Source organism: Panulirus ornatus, chromosome 6 (assembly GCF_036320965.1).
Source record: "Panulirus ornatus isolate Po-2019 chromosome 6, ASM3632096v1, whole genome shotgun sequence".
Lineage (NCBI taxonomy): Eukaryota > Metazoa > Arthropoda > Malacostraca > Decapoda > Palinuridae > Panulirus > Panulirus ornatus.
The window spans coordinates 43,106,514-43,123,700 of record NC_092229.1 but is presented as its reverse complement, the minus strand read 5'-3'; the positions used below and the strand labels follow the sequence as shown (position 1 = coordinate 43,123,700).

The window sequence follows — 17,187 nt, the reverse complement described above, 5'->3', positions numbered from 1 at the left end:
AATTTGCAGGAATAAATAACTGCATTTGCTCACATGCATTCTCTTATCAGTCATGTGCAATGCACTGAAAATGTCTTCGCCTATCCTTAACCAGGCCTCACAGACCTTTTCATGTTTTCTCCTGGCTTCGTCGCTTGACCTAGTTTTGTCCATTGACAGCACATTAAACACTGTACCACATTATTCAAATTTACTCTATCCAATACTTGCCTTATGCTCTGTAGCATGTTAAGGCATTGACCATTAAAAACATTTTTCATTCCATCCTTCCATCTCCAGTTTGGTCTTCCTATTCTCCGTTTCCCATCCACTTCTTAACGTCTTTTTTTTTTTTTCCAGTTTCTCTCACTCTCTATATTTATTGACAACTCAAGACACCCTCTTTTGCTTTCTCAACCATACAATTTTATCACCACACCTCTTGCTCTCTGATTTGACCAAAACCCCTAACACTACACACTGTCCTCAGATATTTCATTTCCAGCACATCCACACTTACAAACATCCACATCTGTAAGCCAAGTGTTTCGTACTTATTTCTCACACATTCCTCGTGTCGTAGAAGGCGACTAAAGGGGACAGGAGCGGGGGACTAGAAACCCTCCCCTCCTTGTATTTTAATTTCTAAAAGGGGATACAGGAGTCATGCGGGGAGTGCTTATCCTCCTCGAAGGCTCAAATTGTGGTGTCTAAATGTGTGTGTATGTAACCAAGATGAGAAAAAAGGAGAGATAGGTAGTATGTTTGAGGAAAGGAACCTTGATGTTTTGGCTTTGAGTGAAACGAAGCTCAATGGTAAAGGGGAAGAGTGGTTTGGGTATGTTATGGGAGTAAAGTCAGGGGTTGGTGAGAGGACAAGAGCAAGGGAAGGAATAGGACTACTCCTGAAAGAGGAGTGGTGGGAGTATGTGATAGTGTAAGAAAGTAAACTAGATTGATATGGGTAAAACTGAAAGTGGATGGTGAGAGATGGGTGATTATTGGTGCCTATGCACCTGGGCATGAGAAGAAAGATCATGAGAGGCAAGTGTTTTGGGAGCAGCTGAGTGAGTGTTAGTAGTTTTGATGCACGAGAGCTGGTTATAGTGATGGGTGATTTGAATGCAAAGGTGAGTAATGTGGCAGTTGAGGGAATAATTGGTGTACATGGAGTGTTCAGTGTGAATGGAAATGAAGAGCTTGTAGATTTGTGCTGAAAAATGACTAGCGATTGGGAATATCTGGTTTAAAAGAGAGATATACATAAGTATACGTATGTAAGTAGGAGAGTGCCAGAGAGTGTTATTGGATTGTGTTAATTGATAGGCACGCGAAAGAGAGACTTTTGGATGTTAATGTGCTGAGAGGTGCAACTGGAGGGATGTCTGATAATTATCTATTGGAGGTGAAGGTGAAGATTTGTAGAGTTTTCAGATAAGAAGAGAATGTTGGGGTGAATAGAGTAAGTGAGCTTGGGAAGAAGACTTGTGTGAGGAAGTACCAGGAGAGACTGAGTGCAGAATGGAAAAAGGTAAGAGCAAAGGAGGTAAGGGGAGTGAGGGGAGAATGAGATGTATTTAGGGAAGCAGTGATGGCTTGCACAAAAGATGCTTGTGGCATGAGAAGCATGGGAGGTGGGCAGATTAGAAAGGGTAGTGAGTGGTGGGATGAAAAAGTAAGATTATTAGTGATAGAGGAGAGAGGCATTTGGACGAATTTTGCAGGGAAATAGTGCAAATGAGTGGGAGATGTATAAAAGAAAGAGGCAGGAGATCAAGAGAAAGGTGCAAGAAGTGAAAGAGGCAAATGAGAGTTGGGGTGAGAGTATCATTATATTTTAGGGGAGAAAGAATACTTCCCACGTATTCCCTGCGTGTCGTAGAAGGCGACTAAAAGGGAAGGGAGCGGGGGGCTGGAAATCCTCCCCTCTCGTTTTTTTTTTTTTTTTTTTTTTTTTTTTTTTTTTCCCAAAAGAAGGAACAGAGAAGGGGGCCAGGTGAGGATATTCCCTCAAAGGCCCAGTCCTCTGTTCTTAGCGCTACCTCGCTAATGCGGGAAATGACGAATAGTATGAAAAAAAAGAAAAAAAAAAAGATGTTTTGGAAGGAGGTAAATAAAGTGCATAAGACATAGAACAAATGGAAACATGGGTGAAGGGGAGGTGATAACAAGTTGTGGTGATGAGAAGATGGAGTGAGTATTTTGAAATATTTTTGAATGTTAGATGATAGAGTGGCAGATATAGGGTGTTTTGGTCGAGGTGGTGTGCAAAGTGAGAGGGTTAGGGAGAATGATTTGGTAAACAGAGAAGAGGTAGTAAAAGCTTTGCAGAAGATGAAAACTGGCAAGGCAGCAGGTTTGGATGGTTTTGCAGTGGAATTTATTAAAAAGTGGGTGACTTCTTGTTTTGACTGGTTGGTAAGGATATTTAATATGTGTATGACTCCTGGTGAAGTGCCTGAGGATTGGTGTAATACATGCATAGTGCCATTGTACAAAGGCAAAGGGGATAAAGGTGAGTACTCAAATTACAGAGGTATAAGTTTGTTGAGTATTCCTGGTAAATTATATGGGAGGGTATTGATTGAGAGGGTGAAGGCATGTACAGAACATCAGATTAAGGAAGAGCAGTGTGATTTCAGAAGTGGTAGAGAATGTGTGGATCAAGTGTTTGCTTTGAAGTTATGTGAGAAATACTTAGAAAAGCAAATGGATTTGTATGTAGCATTTATGGATCTGGAGAAGGCATATGATAGTTGATAGGGATGCTCTGTGGAAGGTATTAAGAATATATAGTGTGAAAGGCAAGTTGTTAGCAGTGAAAAGTTTTTATCGAGGATGTAAGGCATGTGTACAAGTAGGAAGAGAGGAAAGTGATTGGTTCTCGGTGAATGTCGGTTTGTAGCAGGGGTGTGTGATGTCTCCATGGTTGTTTAATTTGTTTATGGATGGGTTTGTTAGGGAGGTGACTGCAAGAGTTTTGGAGAGAGGAGCAAGTATGCAGTCTGTTGTGTAGGAGAGAGCTTGGGAAGTGAGTCAGTTGTTGTTCGCTGATGATACAGCACTGGTGGCTGATTTGTGTGAGAAACTGCAGAAGCTGGTGACTGAGTTTGGTAAAGTGTGTAAAAGAAGAAATCTGAGAGTAAATGTGAATAAGAGGTAGGTTTTTAGGTACAGTAGGGTTGAGGGACAAGTCAATTGGGAGATAAGTTTGAATGGAGAAAAACTGGAGGAAGTGAAGTGTTTTAGATATCTGGGAGTGGATCTGGGAGCGGATGGAACCATGGAAGTGGAAGTGAGTCACAGAGTGGGGGAGGGGGCAAAAGTTCTGGAAGCATTGAAGAATGTGTGGAAGTCGAGAACATTATCTCTGAAAGCAAAAATTTTTTTTTTTTTTTTTTTTTTTTTATACTTTGTCGCTGTCTCCCGCGTTTGCGAGGTAGCGCAAGGAAACAGACGAAAGAAATGGCCCAACCCCCCCCCCCCCATACACATGTACATACACACGTCCACACACGCAAATATACATACCTACACAGCTTTCCATGGTTTACCCCAGACGCTTCACATGCCTTGATTCAATCCACTGACAGCACGTCAACCCCTGTATACCACATCGCTCCAATTCACTCTATTCCTTGCCCTCCTTTCACCCTCCTGCATGTTCAGGCCCCGATCACACACAATCTTTTTCACTCCATCTTTCCACCTCCAATTTGGTCTCCCTCTTCTCCTCGTTCCCTCCACCTCCGACACATATATCCTCTTGGTCAATCTTTCCTCACTCATTCTCTCCATGTGCCCAAACCATTTCAAAACACCCTCTTCTGCTCTCTCAACCACGCTCTTTTTATTTCCACACATCTCTCTTACCCTTACGTTACTTACTCGATCAAACCACCTCACACCACACATTTTCCTCAAACATCTCATTTCCAGCACATCCATCCTCCTGCGCACATCTCTATCCATAGCCCACGCCTCGCAACCATACAACATTGTTGGTACCATTATTCCTTCAAACATACCCATTTTTGCTTTCCGAGATAATGTTCTCGACTTCCACACATTTTTCAAGGCTCCCAAAATTTTCGCCCCCTCCCCCACCCTATGATTCACTTCCGCTTCCATGGTTCCATCCGCTGACAGATCCACTCCCAGATATCTAAAACACTTCACTTCCTCCAGTTTTTCTCCATTCAAACTCACCTCCCAATTGACTTGACCCTCACCCCTACTGTACCTAATAACCTTGCTCTTATTCACATTTACTCTTAACTTTCTTCTTCCACACACTTTACCAAACTCAGTCACCAGCTTCTGCAGTTTCTCACATGAATCAGCCACCAGCGCTGTATCATCAGCGAACAACAACTGACTCACTTCCCAAGCTCTCTCATCCCCAACAGACTTCATACTTGCCCCTCTTTCCAGGACTCTTGCATTTACCTCCCTAACAACCCCATCCATAAACAAATTAAACAACCATGGAGACATCACACACCCCTGCCGCAAACCTACATTCACTGAGAACCAATCACTTTCCTCTCTTCCTACACGTACACATGCCTTACATCCTCGATAAAAACTTTTCACTGCTTCTAACAACTTGCCTCCCACACCATATATTCTTAATACCTTCCACAGAGCATCTCTATCAACTCTATCATATGCCTTCTCCAGATCCATAAATGCTACATACAAATCCATTTGCTTTTCTAAGTATTTCTCACATACATTCTTCAAAGCAAACACCTGATCCACACATCCTCTACCACTTCTGAAACCGCACTGCTCTTCCCCAATCTGATGCTCTGTACATGCCTTCACCCTCTCAATCAATACCCTCCCATATAATTTACCAGGAATACTCAACAAACTTATACCTCTGTAATTTGAGCACTCACTCTTATCCCCTTTGCCTTTGTACAATGGCACTATGCACGCATTCCGCCAATCCTCAGGCACCTCACCATGAGTCATACATACATTAAATAACCTTACCAACCAGTCAACAATACAGTCACCCCCTTTTTTAATAAATTCCACTGCAATACCATCCAAACCTGCTGCCTTGCCGGCTTTCATCTTCCGCAAAGCTTTTACTACCTCTTCTCTGTTTACCAAATCATTTTCCCTAACCCTCTCACTTTGCACACCACCTCGACCAAAACACCCTATATCTGCCACTCTGTCATCAGACACATTCAACAAACCTTCAAAATACTCATTCCATCTCCTTCTCACATCACCGCTACTTGTTATCACCTCCCCATTTACGCCCTTCACTGAAGTTCCCATTTGCTCCCTTGTCTTACGCACCCTATTTACCTCCTTCCAGAACATCTTTTTATTCTCCCTAAAATTTACTGATAGTCTCTCACCCCAACTCTCATTTGCCCTTTTTTTCACCTCTTGCACCTTTCTCTTGACCTCCTGTCTCTTTCTTTTATACTTCTCCCACTCAATTGCATTTTTTCCCTGCAAAAATCGTCCAAATGCCTCTCTCTTCTCTTTCACTAATACTCTTACTTCTTCATCCCACCACTCACTACCCTTTCTAAACAGCCCACCTCCCACTCTTCTCATGCCACAAGCATCTTTTGCGCAATCCATCACTGATTCCCTAAATACATCCCATTCCTCCCCCACTCCCCTTACTTCCATTGTTCTCACCTTTTTCCATTCTGTACACAGTCTCTCCTGGTACTTCCCCACACAGGTCTCCTTCCCAAGCTCACTTACTCTCACCACCTTCTTCACCCCAACATTCACTCCTCTTTTCTGAAAACCCATACTAATCTTCACCTTAGCCTCCACAAGATAATGATCAGACATCCCTCCAGTTGCACCTCTCAGCACATTAACATCCAAAAGTCTCTCTTTCGCACGCCTGTCAATTAACACGTAATCCAATAACGCTCTCTGGCCATCTCTCCTACTTACATAAGTATACTTATGTATATCTCGCTTTTTGAACCAGGTATTCCCAATCATCAGTCCTTTTTCAGCACATAAATCTACAAGCTCTTCACCATTTCCATTTACAACACTGAACACCCCATGCATACCAATTATTCCCTCAACTGCCACATTACTCACCTTTGCATTCAAATCACCCATCACTATAACCCGGTCTCGTGCATCAAAACCGCTAACACACTCATTCAGCTGCTCCCAAAACACTTGCCTCTCATGATCTTTCTTCTCATGCCCAGGTGCATATGCACCAATAATCACCCACCTCTCTCCATCAACTTTCAATTTTACCCATATTAATCGAGAATTTACTTTCTTACATTCTATCACATGCTCCCACAACTCCTGTTTCAGGAGTATTGCTACTCCTTCCCTTGCTCTTGTCCTCTCACTAACCCCTGACTTCACTCCCCAGACATTTCCAAACCACTCTTCCCCTTTACCCTTGAGCTTCGTTTCGCTCAGAGCCAAAACATCCAGGTTCCTTTCCTCAAACATACTACCTATCTCTCCTTTTTTCACATCTTGGTTACATCCACACACATTTAGGCAAAGCAAAAATGAGTGTTTTAAAGAATAGTGGTTCCAAAAAATGTTATATGGTTGCAGGGTGTTGGCTATATATAGAGTTGTGTGGAGAGGGTGGATGTGTTTGATATGAGATGTTTGAGGACAATATGTGGTGTGAGGTGGTTTGATCGAGTAAGTGATGAAAGGCTTAGAGAGATGTGTGGTACTGAAAAGTGTGGTGGAGAGAGCAGAAGAGTGTTTTTGAAATGGTTTGGTCTCATGGAGAGAATGAGTGAGGAAAGATTGACAAAGAGGATGTGTGTCAAGAGATGAAGGGAACGAGGAGAAGTGGGAGACCAAATTGGAGGTGGAAAGATGGAGTGAAAAATATTTTGAGCGCTTGTTCCCTGAACATGCAGGAGGGTGAAAGGTGTGCAAGAAATAATGTGAAATGGAACTATGTGGTCTACCGGGGTTGATGTGCTGTCAGTTGATTGAACCAGGGCGTGTGAAGCGTCTGGGGTGAACCATGGAAAGTTTTGTGGGGCTTGGATGTGGAAAGGGAGCTGTGGTTTTGGTGCATTTTACATGACAGGTAGAGACTGAGTGTGAACGAATGTGGCCTTTGTTGTCTTTTCCTATTGCTTCCTCTCACACATTCGGAGGTAAGGGGTTGTCATTCCATGTGTGGCGGTGTGGTGACAGGAATGAATAAAGGCAGCTAGTATGAATTGTGTACATGTGTATATATGTATATGTCTGTATGTATTATATGTATACGTTAAAATGTAGATATGTATATGTGCGTGTGTGGACGTGTATGTATATGCATGTGTATGTGGGTGGGTTGGGCCATTCTTTTATCTGTTTTCTTGCGCCAACTCACTAACACGGGGGACAGCGACAAAGTATAATAAAATATACTACTATACCTTCACTTAGCCATTTTTGCCCTCCCAGTTGATTACCTTCATACACTCCTCATTGATTCACTTCCAATTACTAGACTTATTTGCTGTCTTCACTTCCAGGCATCTTAAACTTTACTTCCATATTTTCTCCTTTACAACTCACAACCCAATTAACCTGTCTGTCAGTTTTGCTAAGCCTGAGAAGTGCTGTTATTCACATCTGAAATGTATTTTTTTTTTCTTTTTTTTTTGAAAAACATTAAAAGTCTGTCATCAACTTCTTCAGTTTCATTTGAATCTGCCAACAGTGCTGATGACAGACTTTCTTCTTAGATCCCCTACAGACTGCATACTCACCCTAATCTTCTAGACTGTTTACTTACCTTGCCACCTTATCCAGAAGCATTAAACTGCCTAAGTGACACAAAACACCTGTGCTGCAGACCTGTCTTCACCTGAACACGCTCACTCTTATCATCCTACTTTTACATGCACCTTATGCTCATTTAGAAATTTTTGTCACTGCTGTTAGTAGCTTTTCTCTCCTACTATATACTTGTAAGACCTTCAACATGTCATCTCTATCAACCTTATGCTTTCTTCAGATCCTAATATGCCACATACAGATCATTTTGTTCCCCTTGTGTTTTGCTCTTGCATGTCATCTGTAGGTACAGCTGGAATAGGTAGACGACAGATCCTATTGAATTTTTTTTATGTAAGGTATTTTTGAGATTGGCAAAATCACAATATCAAATATATTGTCATGATCCCAAAATCAGATGAAAAGTTTGTATTGTGTGGAGTAGAAGGGTAACATCCTATATGCTTTAATATAACAACTAGCACTTCAAGATTTGGTATATATAGCAATTTACTCTTAGGATATATGTATATGATGCTTCATCCCATGTGACTGAGGACAGAGAATTGTATGGAATACGAATGTAATTACATAAAGTTATGTGGGTATGGAGGAGGAAAGGAAGAGGATAAGAGTGCAGGGGCCTATAGCAAGAAGGGAGTTGATAAGTGCAATAATGAGACCGATGGAGGTAAGGAAGGCAACTGGATTGGATGGGATTATGGCTGAAATGGTGAAGTATGGAGTAAGAATGATAATTGATGCATCTTGTACGTAATTAGCTTGGAAACGGAAGGTTGTGCTATTATTGTTTGTATATTCAAAGGAAAAAGTGTTAAGGATGTATGTAGCAATTAGAGGGGAATAAGTCTTAATTATACCAGAAAAAGTGTATGTAGGAACATTAACTGACAGTGACGAAAGTGATTGAATACAGAAAAAGTGACTGAATACAGAATAAGTTAAGAGCAAGGGGATTTTATTTTAGGAAAGGTAGGGGATGTGTGGCTCAGATTTTTGTAATAAAGGTGACTGGTAAAGTATTAAGTGAAAAGTAAGAAGTTGTATGGAGCTTTTATGGATCTTGAAAAAGTGTGCATTCATATTTTATGGATCTGGAAAAAGTGCATGACAGTCAAGTGGAGTACTTTGGGATGGTATAGGGGGACAACTGTTGGTGTAAAAGCCTACTATAGAGCAAATGTGTGTGTAAGAGTGGAAAGAATGCAAGACTGGGGGTTTGATTTAAAGGGGTTGGTGTAAGTGGAAGACCACCTGTGACAAGGGCAAATGGGGTGGAGGAATACTGGAGGGAGAGAAAGTGGAAGAATGCATGGAATGGTGTATGTGATGGGGGCATGTAAGGACTTTTGGCCACCCTTTTCATTGGAGTTCCAGTAGGGAATGGGCATCAGAGATAAAGATAGACTGGTTATTGTATATGAGTGATCTATAAGAACCATGTAATTTAGATCATAAAAAAGATTTTATAGGTATTTAAAATGGCACTGCCAGGGTTTTAAGAGGTAGAACACACATGTTCTATACTCTGTGGTGCAGATGCAAGAGCATTAATGTGAGGCTGGTTGTGGACACCATAAACATATGATGCATCCATCTAACCTTGACAGACATTAACCTTAGCAATGCATTTTTGTGTGACGTGTCCCATCTCTATAGTAGCATTAAAGAAATTAAAAATCTAAAAATAGGGAAAAAGGACTTTGTGCTTTTGATAGCATCTGTGTTGGCCTGTTTCACAGCTGCTTGACAGGTATATGGTTGCCAAATGTGACTGCTCATGATGGAAAGTGTGGATGCGGTATGTGGTTTTCTTCATTCTTAATTCTTTTCACATCATACACAGGCATAGCATTAGCAGTGAATAACTTGAATGAAGAATATCACTGTACACCGTGAAAATGAGTGAGGGAGAGTGACTGGTACTCATGGGGAGGATATTCAAGATTTTGTTCTGAATCACTTAGCATGCATAAAAATAGTGATTAGGGAGAGTAGCTGACACAAGCTGGGAGGATGATGAACTTTGTCCCTTGCTCTTCTCATATTTTGTAATTGGGCACAGCATGTGTATTGCATAGCATGAAGATATTTCAAAATGATACATTACTCAGACTTGGGGGTATTGGTTAGCATATGTAGGGATGATACTCGATATAGTTTTAATTCAGAAATATCCAAGCTCTTGCAGAAGTTCTCCATTACTTTGGTATTACTTCAAGTTAGGAGCATTTGTAATTTTTTTTTGTATGAAGCTGACGCAAGGTTGGTGTGGGTTGTCTCCCTTATTTCCAATTTTTCATACTTTTGTCGGCAAGATTTTAGTAGGACCAAAAAAGGGCCTAAATTTTCACATCCACTCTAACTCGGAGATTGGTACCCTTATCTGTATAGAACAGAGGTAAGGGGGACAAAGGTGAATGGCCAAATTAAAGAGGTACAAGTTTAGTGTACCTGGCAATTTGTCTTTGAGAGTGATTGGGAGGATGTTGGCATGCATAGAGCATCAATCTTTGGGAAGAACCTTGTAGCTTTGTGTAATGCACTAAAAACACAACTGCCCATCCACATACAAGCCCTGCAGAACTTTCCATGTCCTACCCCAGAAATTATATGTATATTTTCTTTGTGGAAGATAAATTGCTAGAAGCAGTGAGAAGCATGGTTGCAAGGCATATTTACAAGTACAAAGAGAGGAAAGTGAACAGTTCCAAGTGAAGGTTGATCTGTGGCAAAAGTGTACGTCACCTTTGTTGAATTTGTTAATGGTTGGGTGGTGAGGGAGATAAATGCAAGTGTCAGAAAACATTGGTGTGGTAGGAAGCAAGAATAATTCGATATCAAATAGTTATGTATATTACTGCTGTTGATATGGATGTGTGCAGGTATTTTTCATTTTACAGACATCTGTAATGAAGGATCCTTTCTGCGCCAGTCAACCAGATAGGATTGTGGTAAGAACTGTTTTTAATGTAATGCATTTGTTGGCTAAGACATAATTTGCCTGTTAACACACCTTTAGTTATTCTTGGCTCATTTGGGAATGATTTCAACCACGTGTACTCTTAAATCTTTTTGTAGTTATGCTGTGCATGTTTCTCATTTCTATTGGCAGTATGTAGACTTAACTGTTTTACTTTCCTAGCTGGGCTTTCATATATTTTTGACCTTTCTTTCATGTCGCTTGTCTCCTGCATTAGTGAGGTAGCGCAAGGAAACGTGAAAGAATGGCCCAACCCATCCAAATACATGTTTCGTGTTGTTCTTGACTTTTAAACTATATCTTCATTGACAAGTGTCTGTTTAACACACTTTTATACCATAGATTTGCTGCCATGCTTTGATTATCATATATCTTTCTGTTCTTTGAAGGATGTATAGTTGTAATTTTTTTTTGTAAGTGCTTCTAAAGTCTGTCTGCAAAGTTTATTTATCATTTTGTTGGTGAATGTGCAACACCGCAATATTCAATTTTGGTGCTTTCATATGTCTATCTATATATTTACAGCATTATGAAAATTTTTGTTTTTCCTATTTGTAATCGTCAGACTTAATTATAAAGTGTGCAGAATTACCTATCTATATCTCATGATCCAGTTCTTAAGTGAAACTCCCTCAAGAGCGTGGCCATGGCAGTAGTCGCTCCATAAGAAGTGAACTCCAGTGCTGCTTTTTATTCTTTAGTCACTCTTTTTAACGGTCCACTGGCAGAGGGCAACCAAAGCACAGTGTTTCCCGAACCTCCTACCTAATGTTCCTACCGACGACTACTATATAATGCATGTGCCTAATGTTCCTTCCTACTACTACTACGTAATGCTATTGCCTAAATGTTCTTGCCAACTACTACTATCATTTTGCCAAAAGACAGGGCTAGGGCATAGTGATATGTGAAGAGTGGGTTGTGTGAGTTAAAAATTGTCAAATGTATGATCGAGAGATTACATGTTTGTGGACTGAATGCCAGTAGTGTATGTGTGGGTTAGGCAGAAAGAAAAGACAGTTGCCAGGGTCAAACAAGTGCAGCTTGACAACCACTGAAGGCTGCCTTGCTAACACTTGCTAACACTAATCCTCCCTCCAGAATTATCAATTAATGAAGGACAAATTAATGGGGTATTGGCTAGTTAGAGCAGGGATTGGTTACACTTTTTTTTTTTTTTTTTTTTTTTTTTTTTTTTCTAAAAGGGGAAACAGAAGGAGTCACGCGGGGAGTGCTCATCCTCCTCGAAGGCTTAGATTGGGGTGTCTAAATGTGTGTGGATGTAACCAAGATGAGAAAAAAGGAGAGATAGGTAGCATGTTCGAGGAAAGGAACCTGGATGTTTTGGCTCTGAGTGAAACGAAGCTCAAGGGATAAAGGGGAAGAGTGGTTTGGGAATGTCTTGAGTAAAGTCAGGGGTTAGTGAGAGGACAAGAGCAAGGGAAGGAGTAGCACTACTGAAAGAGGAGTGGTGGGAGTATGTGATAGTGTAAGAAAGTAAACTAGATTGATATGGGTAAAACTGAAAGTTGGAGAGATGGGTGATTATTGGTGCATATGCACCTGGGCATGAGAAGAAAGATCATGAGAGGCAAGTGTTTTGGGGGCAGCTGACTGAGTGTTAGTAGTTTTGATGCATGAGAGCTGGTTATAGTGATGGGTGATTTGAATGCAAAGGTGAGTAACGAGGCAGTTGAGGGAATAATTGGTGTACATGGGGTGTTCAGTGTTGTAAATGGAAATGAAGAGCTTGTAGATATATGTGCTGAAAAAGGACTGGTGATTGGGAATACCTGGTTTAAAAAGAGATATACATAAGTTTACGTATGTAAGTAGGAGAGATGGCCAGAGAGCGTTATTGGATTACGTGTTAATTGATAGGCGCGCGAGAGAGACTTTTGGATGTTAATGTGCTTAGAGGTGCAACTGGAGGGATGTCTGATCATTATCTTGTAGAGGCGAAGGTGAAGATTTGTAAAGGTTTTCAGAAAAGAAGAGAGAATGTTGGGGTGAAAAGAGTGGTGAGAGAAGGTGAGCTTGGGAAGGAGACTTGTGTGAGGAAGTACCAAGAGAGACTGAGTACAGAATGAAAAAAGGTGAGAACAAAGGAGGTAAGGGGAGTGGGGGAGGAATGGGATGTATTTAGGGAAGCAGTGATGGCTTGCACAAAAGATGCTTGTGGCATGAGAAGTGTGGGAGGTGGGCAGATTAGAAAGGGTAGTGAGTGGTGGGATGAAGAAGCAAGATAATTAGTGAAAGTGAAGAGAGAGGCATTTGGCTGATTTTTGCAGGGAAATGATGCAAATGAGTGGGAGATGTATAAAAGAAAGAGGCAGGAGGTCGAGAAAGGTGCAAGAGATGAAAAAGAGGGCAAAAGAGAGTTGGGGTGAGAGTATCATTAAATTTTAGGGAGAATAAAAAGATGTTTTGGAAGGAGGTAAATATAGTGCAAAAGACAAGGGAACAAATGGGAACTTCAGTGAAGGGGGCTAATGGGGAGGTGATAGCAAGTAGTGGTGATGTGAGAAGGAGATGGAGTGAGTATTTTGAAGGTTTATTGATTGTGTTTGATGATAGAGTGGCAGATATAGGGTGTTTTGGTCGAGGTGGTGTGCAAAGTGAGAGGGTTATGGAAAATGATTTGGTAAACAGAGAAGAGGTAGTAAAAGCTTTGCAGAAGATGAAAGCCGGCAAGGCATCGGGTTTGGATGGTATTGCAGTGGAATTTATTAAAAAAGCGGGTGACTGTATTGTTGACTGTTTGGTAAGGTTATTTAATGTGGATGACTCATGGTGAGGTGCCTGAGGATTGGCAGAATGCTTCCATAGTGCCATTGTACAAAGGCAAAGGGGATAAAATTGAGTACTCAAATTACAGAGGTATAAGTTTATTGAATATTCCTGGTCAATTATATGGGAGGGTATTGATTGAGAGGGTGAAGGCATGTACAGAGCATCAGATTGGGGAAGAGCAGTGTGGTTTCAGAAGTGGTAGAGGATGTGTGGATCAGGTGTTTGCTTTGAAGAATGTATGAGAAATACTTAGAAAAGCAAATGGATTTGTATGTAGCATTTATGGATCTGGAGAAGGCATATGATAGAGTTGATAGAGATGCTCTGTGGAAGGTATTAAGAATATATGGTGTGGGATGCAAGTTGTTAGAAGCAGTGAAAAGTTTTTATCGATGATGTAAGGCATGTGTACGTGTAGGAAGAGAGGAAAGTGATTGGTTCTCAGTGAATGTAGGTTTGTTGCAGGGGTGTGTGATGTCTCCATGGTTGTTTAATTTGTTTATGGATGGGGTTGTTAGGAAGGTGAATGCAAGGGTTTTGGAAAGGGGCAAGTATGCAGTCTGTTGTGGATGAGAGAGCTTGGGAAGTGAGTCAGTTTTGTTCGCTGATAATACAGCACTGGTGGCTGATTCATGTGAGAAACTGCAGAAGCTGGTGACTGAGTTTGGTAAAGTGTGTGAAAGAAGAAAGTTGAGAGTTAATGTGAAAGAGAGCAAGGTTATTAGGTACAGTAGGGTTGAAGTACAAGTCAGCTGGGAGGTAAGTTTGAATGGAGATAAACTGGAGAAAGTGAAGTGTTTTAGATATGTGGGAGTGGATTTGGCAGTGGATGGAACCATGGAAGTGGAAGTGAATCATAGGGTGGGGGAGGGGGACGAAAATTCTGGGGGTTGAAGAATGTGTGGAAGTAGAGAATATAATCTTGGAAAGCAAAAATGGGTATGTTTGAAGGAATAGTGGTTCCAACAATGTTGCGAGACGTGGGCTATGGATGGAGTTGTGTGGAGGAGGATGGATGTGCTGGAAATGAGATGTTTGATGACAATGTGTGGTGTGAGGTTGTTTGATCGAGTAAGTAATAATAGGGTAAGAGAGATGTGTTGTAATAAAAAGTGTGGTTGAGAGAGCAGAAGAGGGTGTTTTGAAATGGTTTGGTCACATGGAGAGAATGAGTGAGGAAAGATTGACAAAGAGGATACATGTATCAGAGGTGGAGGGAACGAGAAGTGGGAGACCAAATTGAAGGTGGAAAGATGGAGTGAAAAAGATTTTGAGTGATCGGGGCCTGAACATGCAGGAGGGTGAAAAGTGTGCAAGGAATAGTGAATTGGAACGATGTGGCATACCGGGGTTGACATGCTGTCAGTGGATTGAACCAGAGCATGTGAAGCATCTGGGGTAAACCATGGAAAGTTGTGTGGGGCCTGGATGTGGAAGGGGAGCTGAATGTGGCCTTTGTTGTCTTTTCCTAGCGCTACCTCGTGCGCATGAGGGGGGAAGGTGTTGTTATTTCAAGTGTGGCAGGGTGGCGATAGGATTGAATAAAGGCAGACAGTATGAATTATGTACATGTGTATATATGTATATGTCTGTGTGTATGTATATATATATATATGTATATGTTGAGATATATAGGTATGTATGTTTGCATGTGTGGATGTGTGTAGATACTTGTGTATGGGGGTGGGTTGGGCCATTCTTTCGTCTGTTTCCTTGCACTGCCTCGCAAACTTGGGCAACAGCGTCAAAGCAAATAAATATTTGTTGGCATGAAAGCAAGGGTAAACACTGTAGGCTGTGGTTGGTCTCTTTCCACTCTTGGCTATTGCCTTGTGTCAGATCAGTTGATGTTTTATCAGCTCACTGATTTTGGTGGTCCATTACCAACCAATAATATTTCCAGAGTCATATTGATACAGTAGCCTTGGTGGTTGTTGTCTCTAGTCTCTGGCACATACTTATGTTATAACCTGAAAAGATGCAGGTCATTTTTAGATGAAAAAATTTGAGTGAATTTTGTAACACAAGGAAACTGAACATTTATGGGTGCTTGTCATACAGTGTGTAAAAGGGGCAAAATTGATAGAAAGGCTTTACAGCATGATTTTTACTCAAGATTTATAAATTTCAATTACTATGATTGTACTATTGTGCTGCAGAGTGTAATTTTAGGAGTTGAAAGTGCTTTAGCAAATAATGGAAATGAAAGTAGTCAAGTATCAAGTTTATTCTATGTTCCTTGGTTGTGAATGGAAGCACTAATGTTAGCGAGAGGAGCTCTCCCTCGTATGCTTCTAGTTTACATTTGTATTGTCCATCAGTAGACACTAAATGTCGTTGATTTAATTTTCATTTCGCTACAGGTGTTGGTAAGAAACTTCAAAATTGGTAGAACACTGAAGGTGGGCACTTTAAATGATTTTGATGGAAGTTGCCATAATATGTAGGTAATGGGTTGTAAGCAGGCATTGACCAGTGAGGTATATTGCCTCTCAGCAGTCAGGGTATTGGGAGGGTTAATGACAGCTGTGAAGTGAACCAGCACTTCATTGGTTGTTAAGTTGCACTCCTCGGCAAAGTTGCCTCTTCCTGCCTAACGCACATGCGGACTGCTGGCATTGTCAACAAACGTGCAATCTCTCTGTTGCACATAAAAACTTTACAATACTTGACTTGCTCATTGTTCGTAACTAATTTATCTTAGCTGTGAGTGCTGTGCAACAGCCCTACCTTTTGGCAAAATAGTAAGAGCATTAATTAATAGTATAGTTAGGAACATTAGACAGGAGCATTAAGAAGTAGAAGTAGTAAGTAGGAACATTAGACAGGAGCATAATTTAGTAGTAGTCGTTATGAACTTAAGTAGGAGCCTCTGAAAATATTGTGCCAGTATTGCCCTCTGCCAGTGGCCTGTCAAGGAGATCAGCTGTGCATAATACTAAATAAATTGGTTTCAAGCATCTAAAGATTTGAATAGCACTGTTACCCAAAACTAGCTTTAATTTGGGACTTAACACTGTTTATAAGTTAAGGACTATTCCATTGTTAGTCATGGAATTTTATGCACTTGTATCACCAGCATGGCATATGCTTCAGGATTTTTGTCTCATCATCTAGTGTCTGTCATGGGAGTTGAATTTTTATGTACAAAACTTTAGTCATGGTTAGTAAGGTTATTCAATGTATGTATGACTCATGGTGAGGTGCCTGAGGGTTGGAGGAATGCTTACATAGTGTCATTGTACAAAGGCAAAGGGGATAGAAGTGAGTGCTCAAATTACAGAGGTATAATTGTTGAGTATTCCTGCGAAATTATGTGGGAGGGTATTGATTGAGAGGGTGAAGGCATGTACAGAGCATCAGATTGGGGAAGAGCAGTTTGGTTTCAGAAGTGGTAGAGGATGTGTGGATCAGGTGTTTGCTTTGAAGAATGTCTGTGATAAATACTTAGAAAAGCAAATGGATTTGTATGTAGCATTTATGGATCTGGAGAAGGCATATGATAGTTGATAGAGATGCTCTGTGGAAGGTATTAAGAATATATGGTGTGGGGGGCAAGTTGTTAGAAGTGAAAAGTCTTTATCGAGGATGTAAGGCTTGTGTACCTGTAGGAAGAGAGGAAAGTAACATGTTCTCAGTGAATGTAG

At 40.9% G+C, this 17,187-nt stretch overlaps 1 protein-coding gene across 3 annotated transcripts in view; it reads left to right on the top strand.

Moving 5' to 3' along the window:
• Positions 1–17,187, top strand: part of LOC139749170 (uncharacterized) — a 117,944-nt gene that overhangs the window by 26,593 nt on the left and 74,164 nt on the right. For all 3 annotated transcript variants that reach the window (XM_071662826.1, XM_071662827.1, XM_071662828.1), the window contains exon 5: positions 10,668–10,718. In XM_071662826.1, coding sequence (XP_071518927.1) covers positions 10,668–10,718 — 51 coding nt within the window. The remainder of the gene's footprint in view (positions 1–10,667; positions 10,719–17,187) is intronic.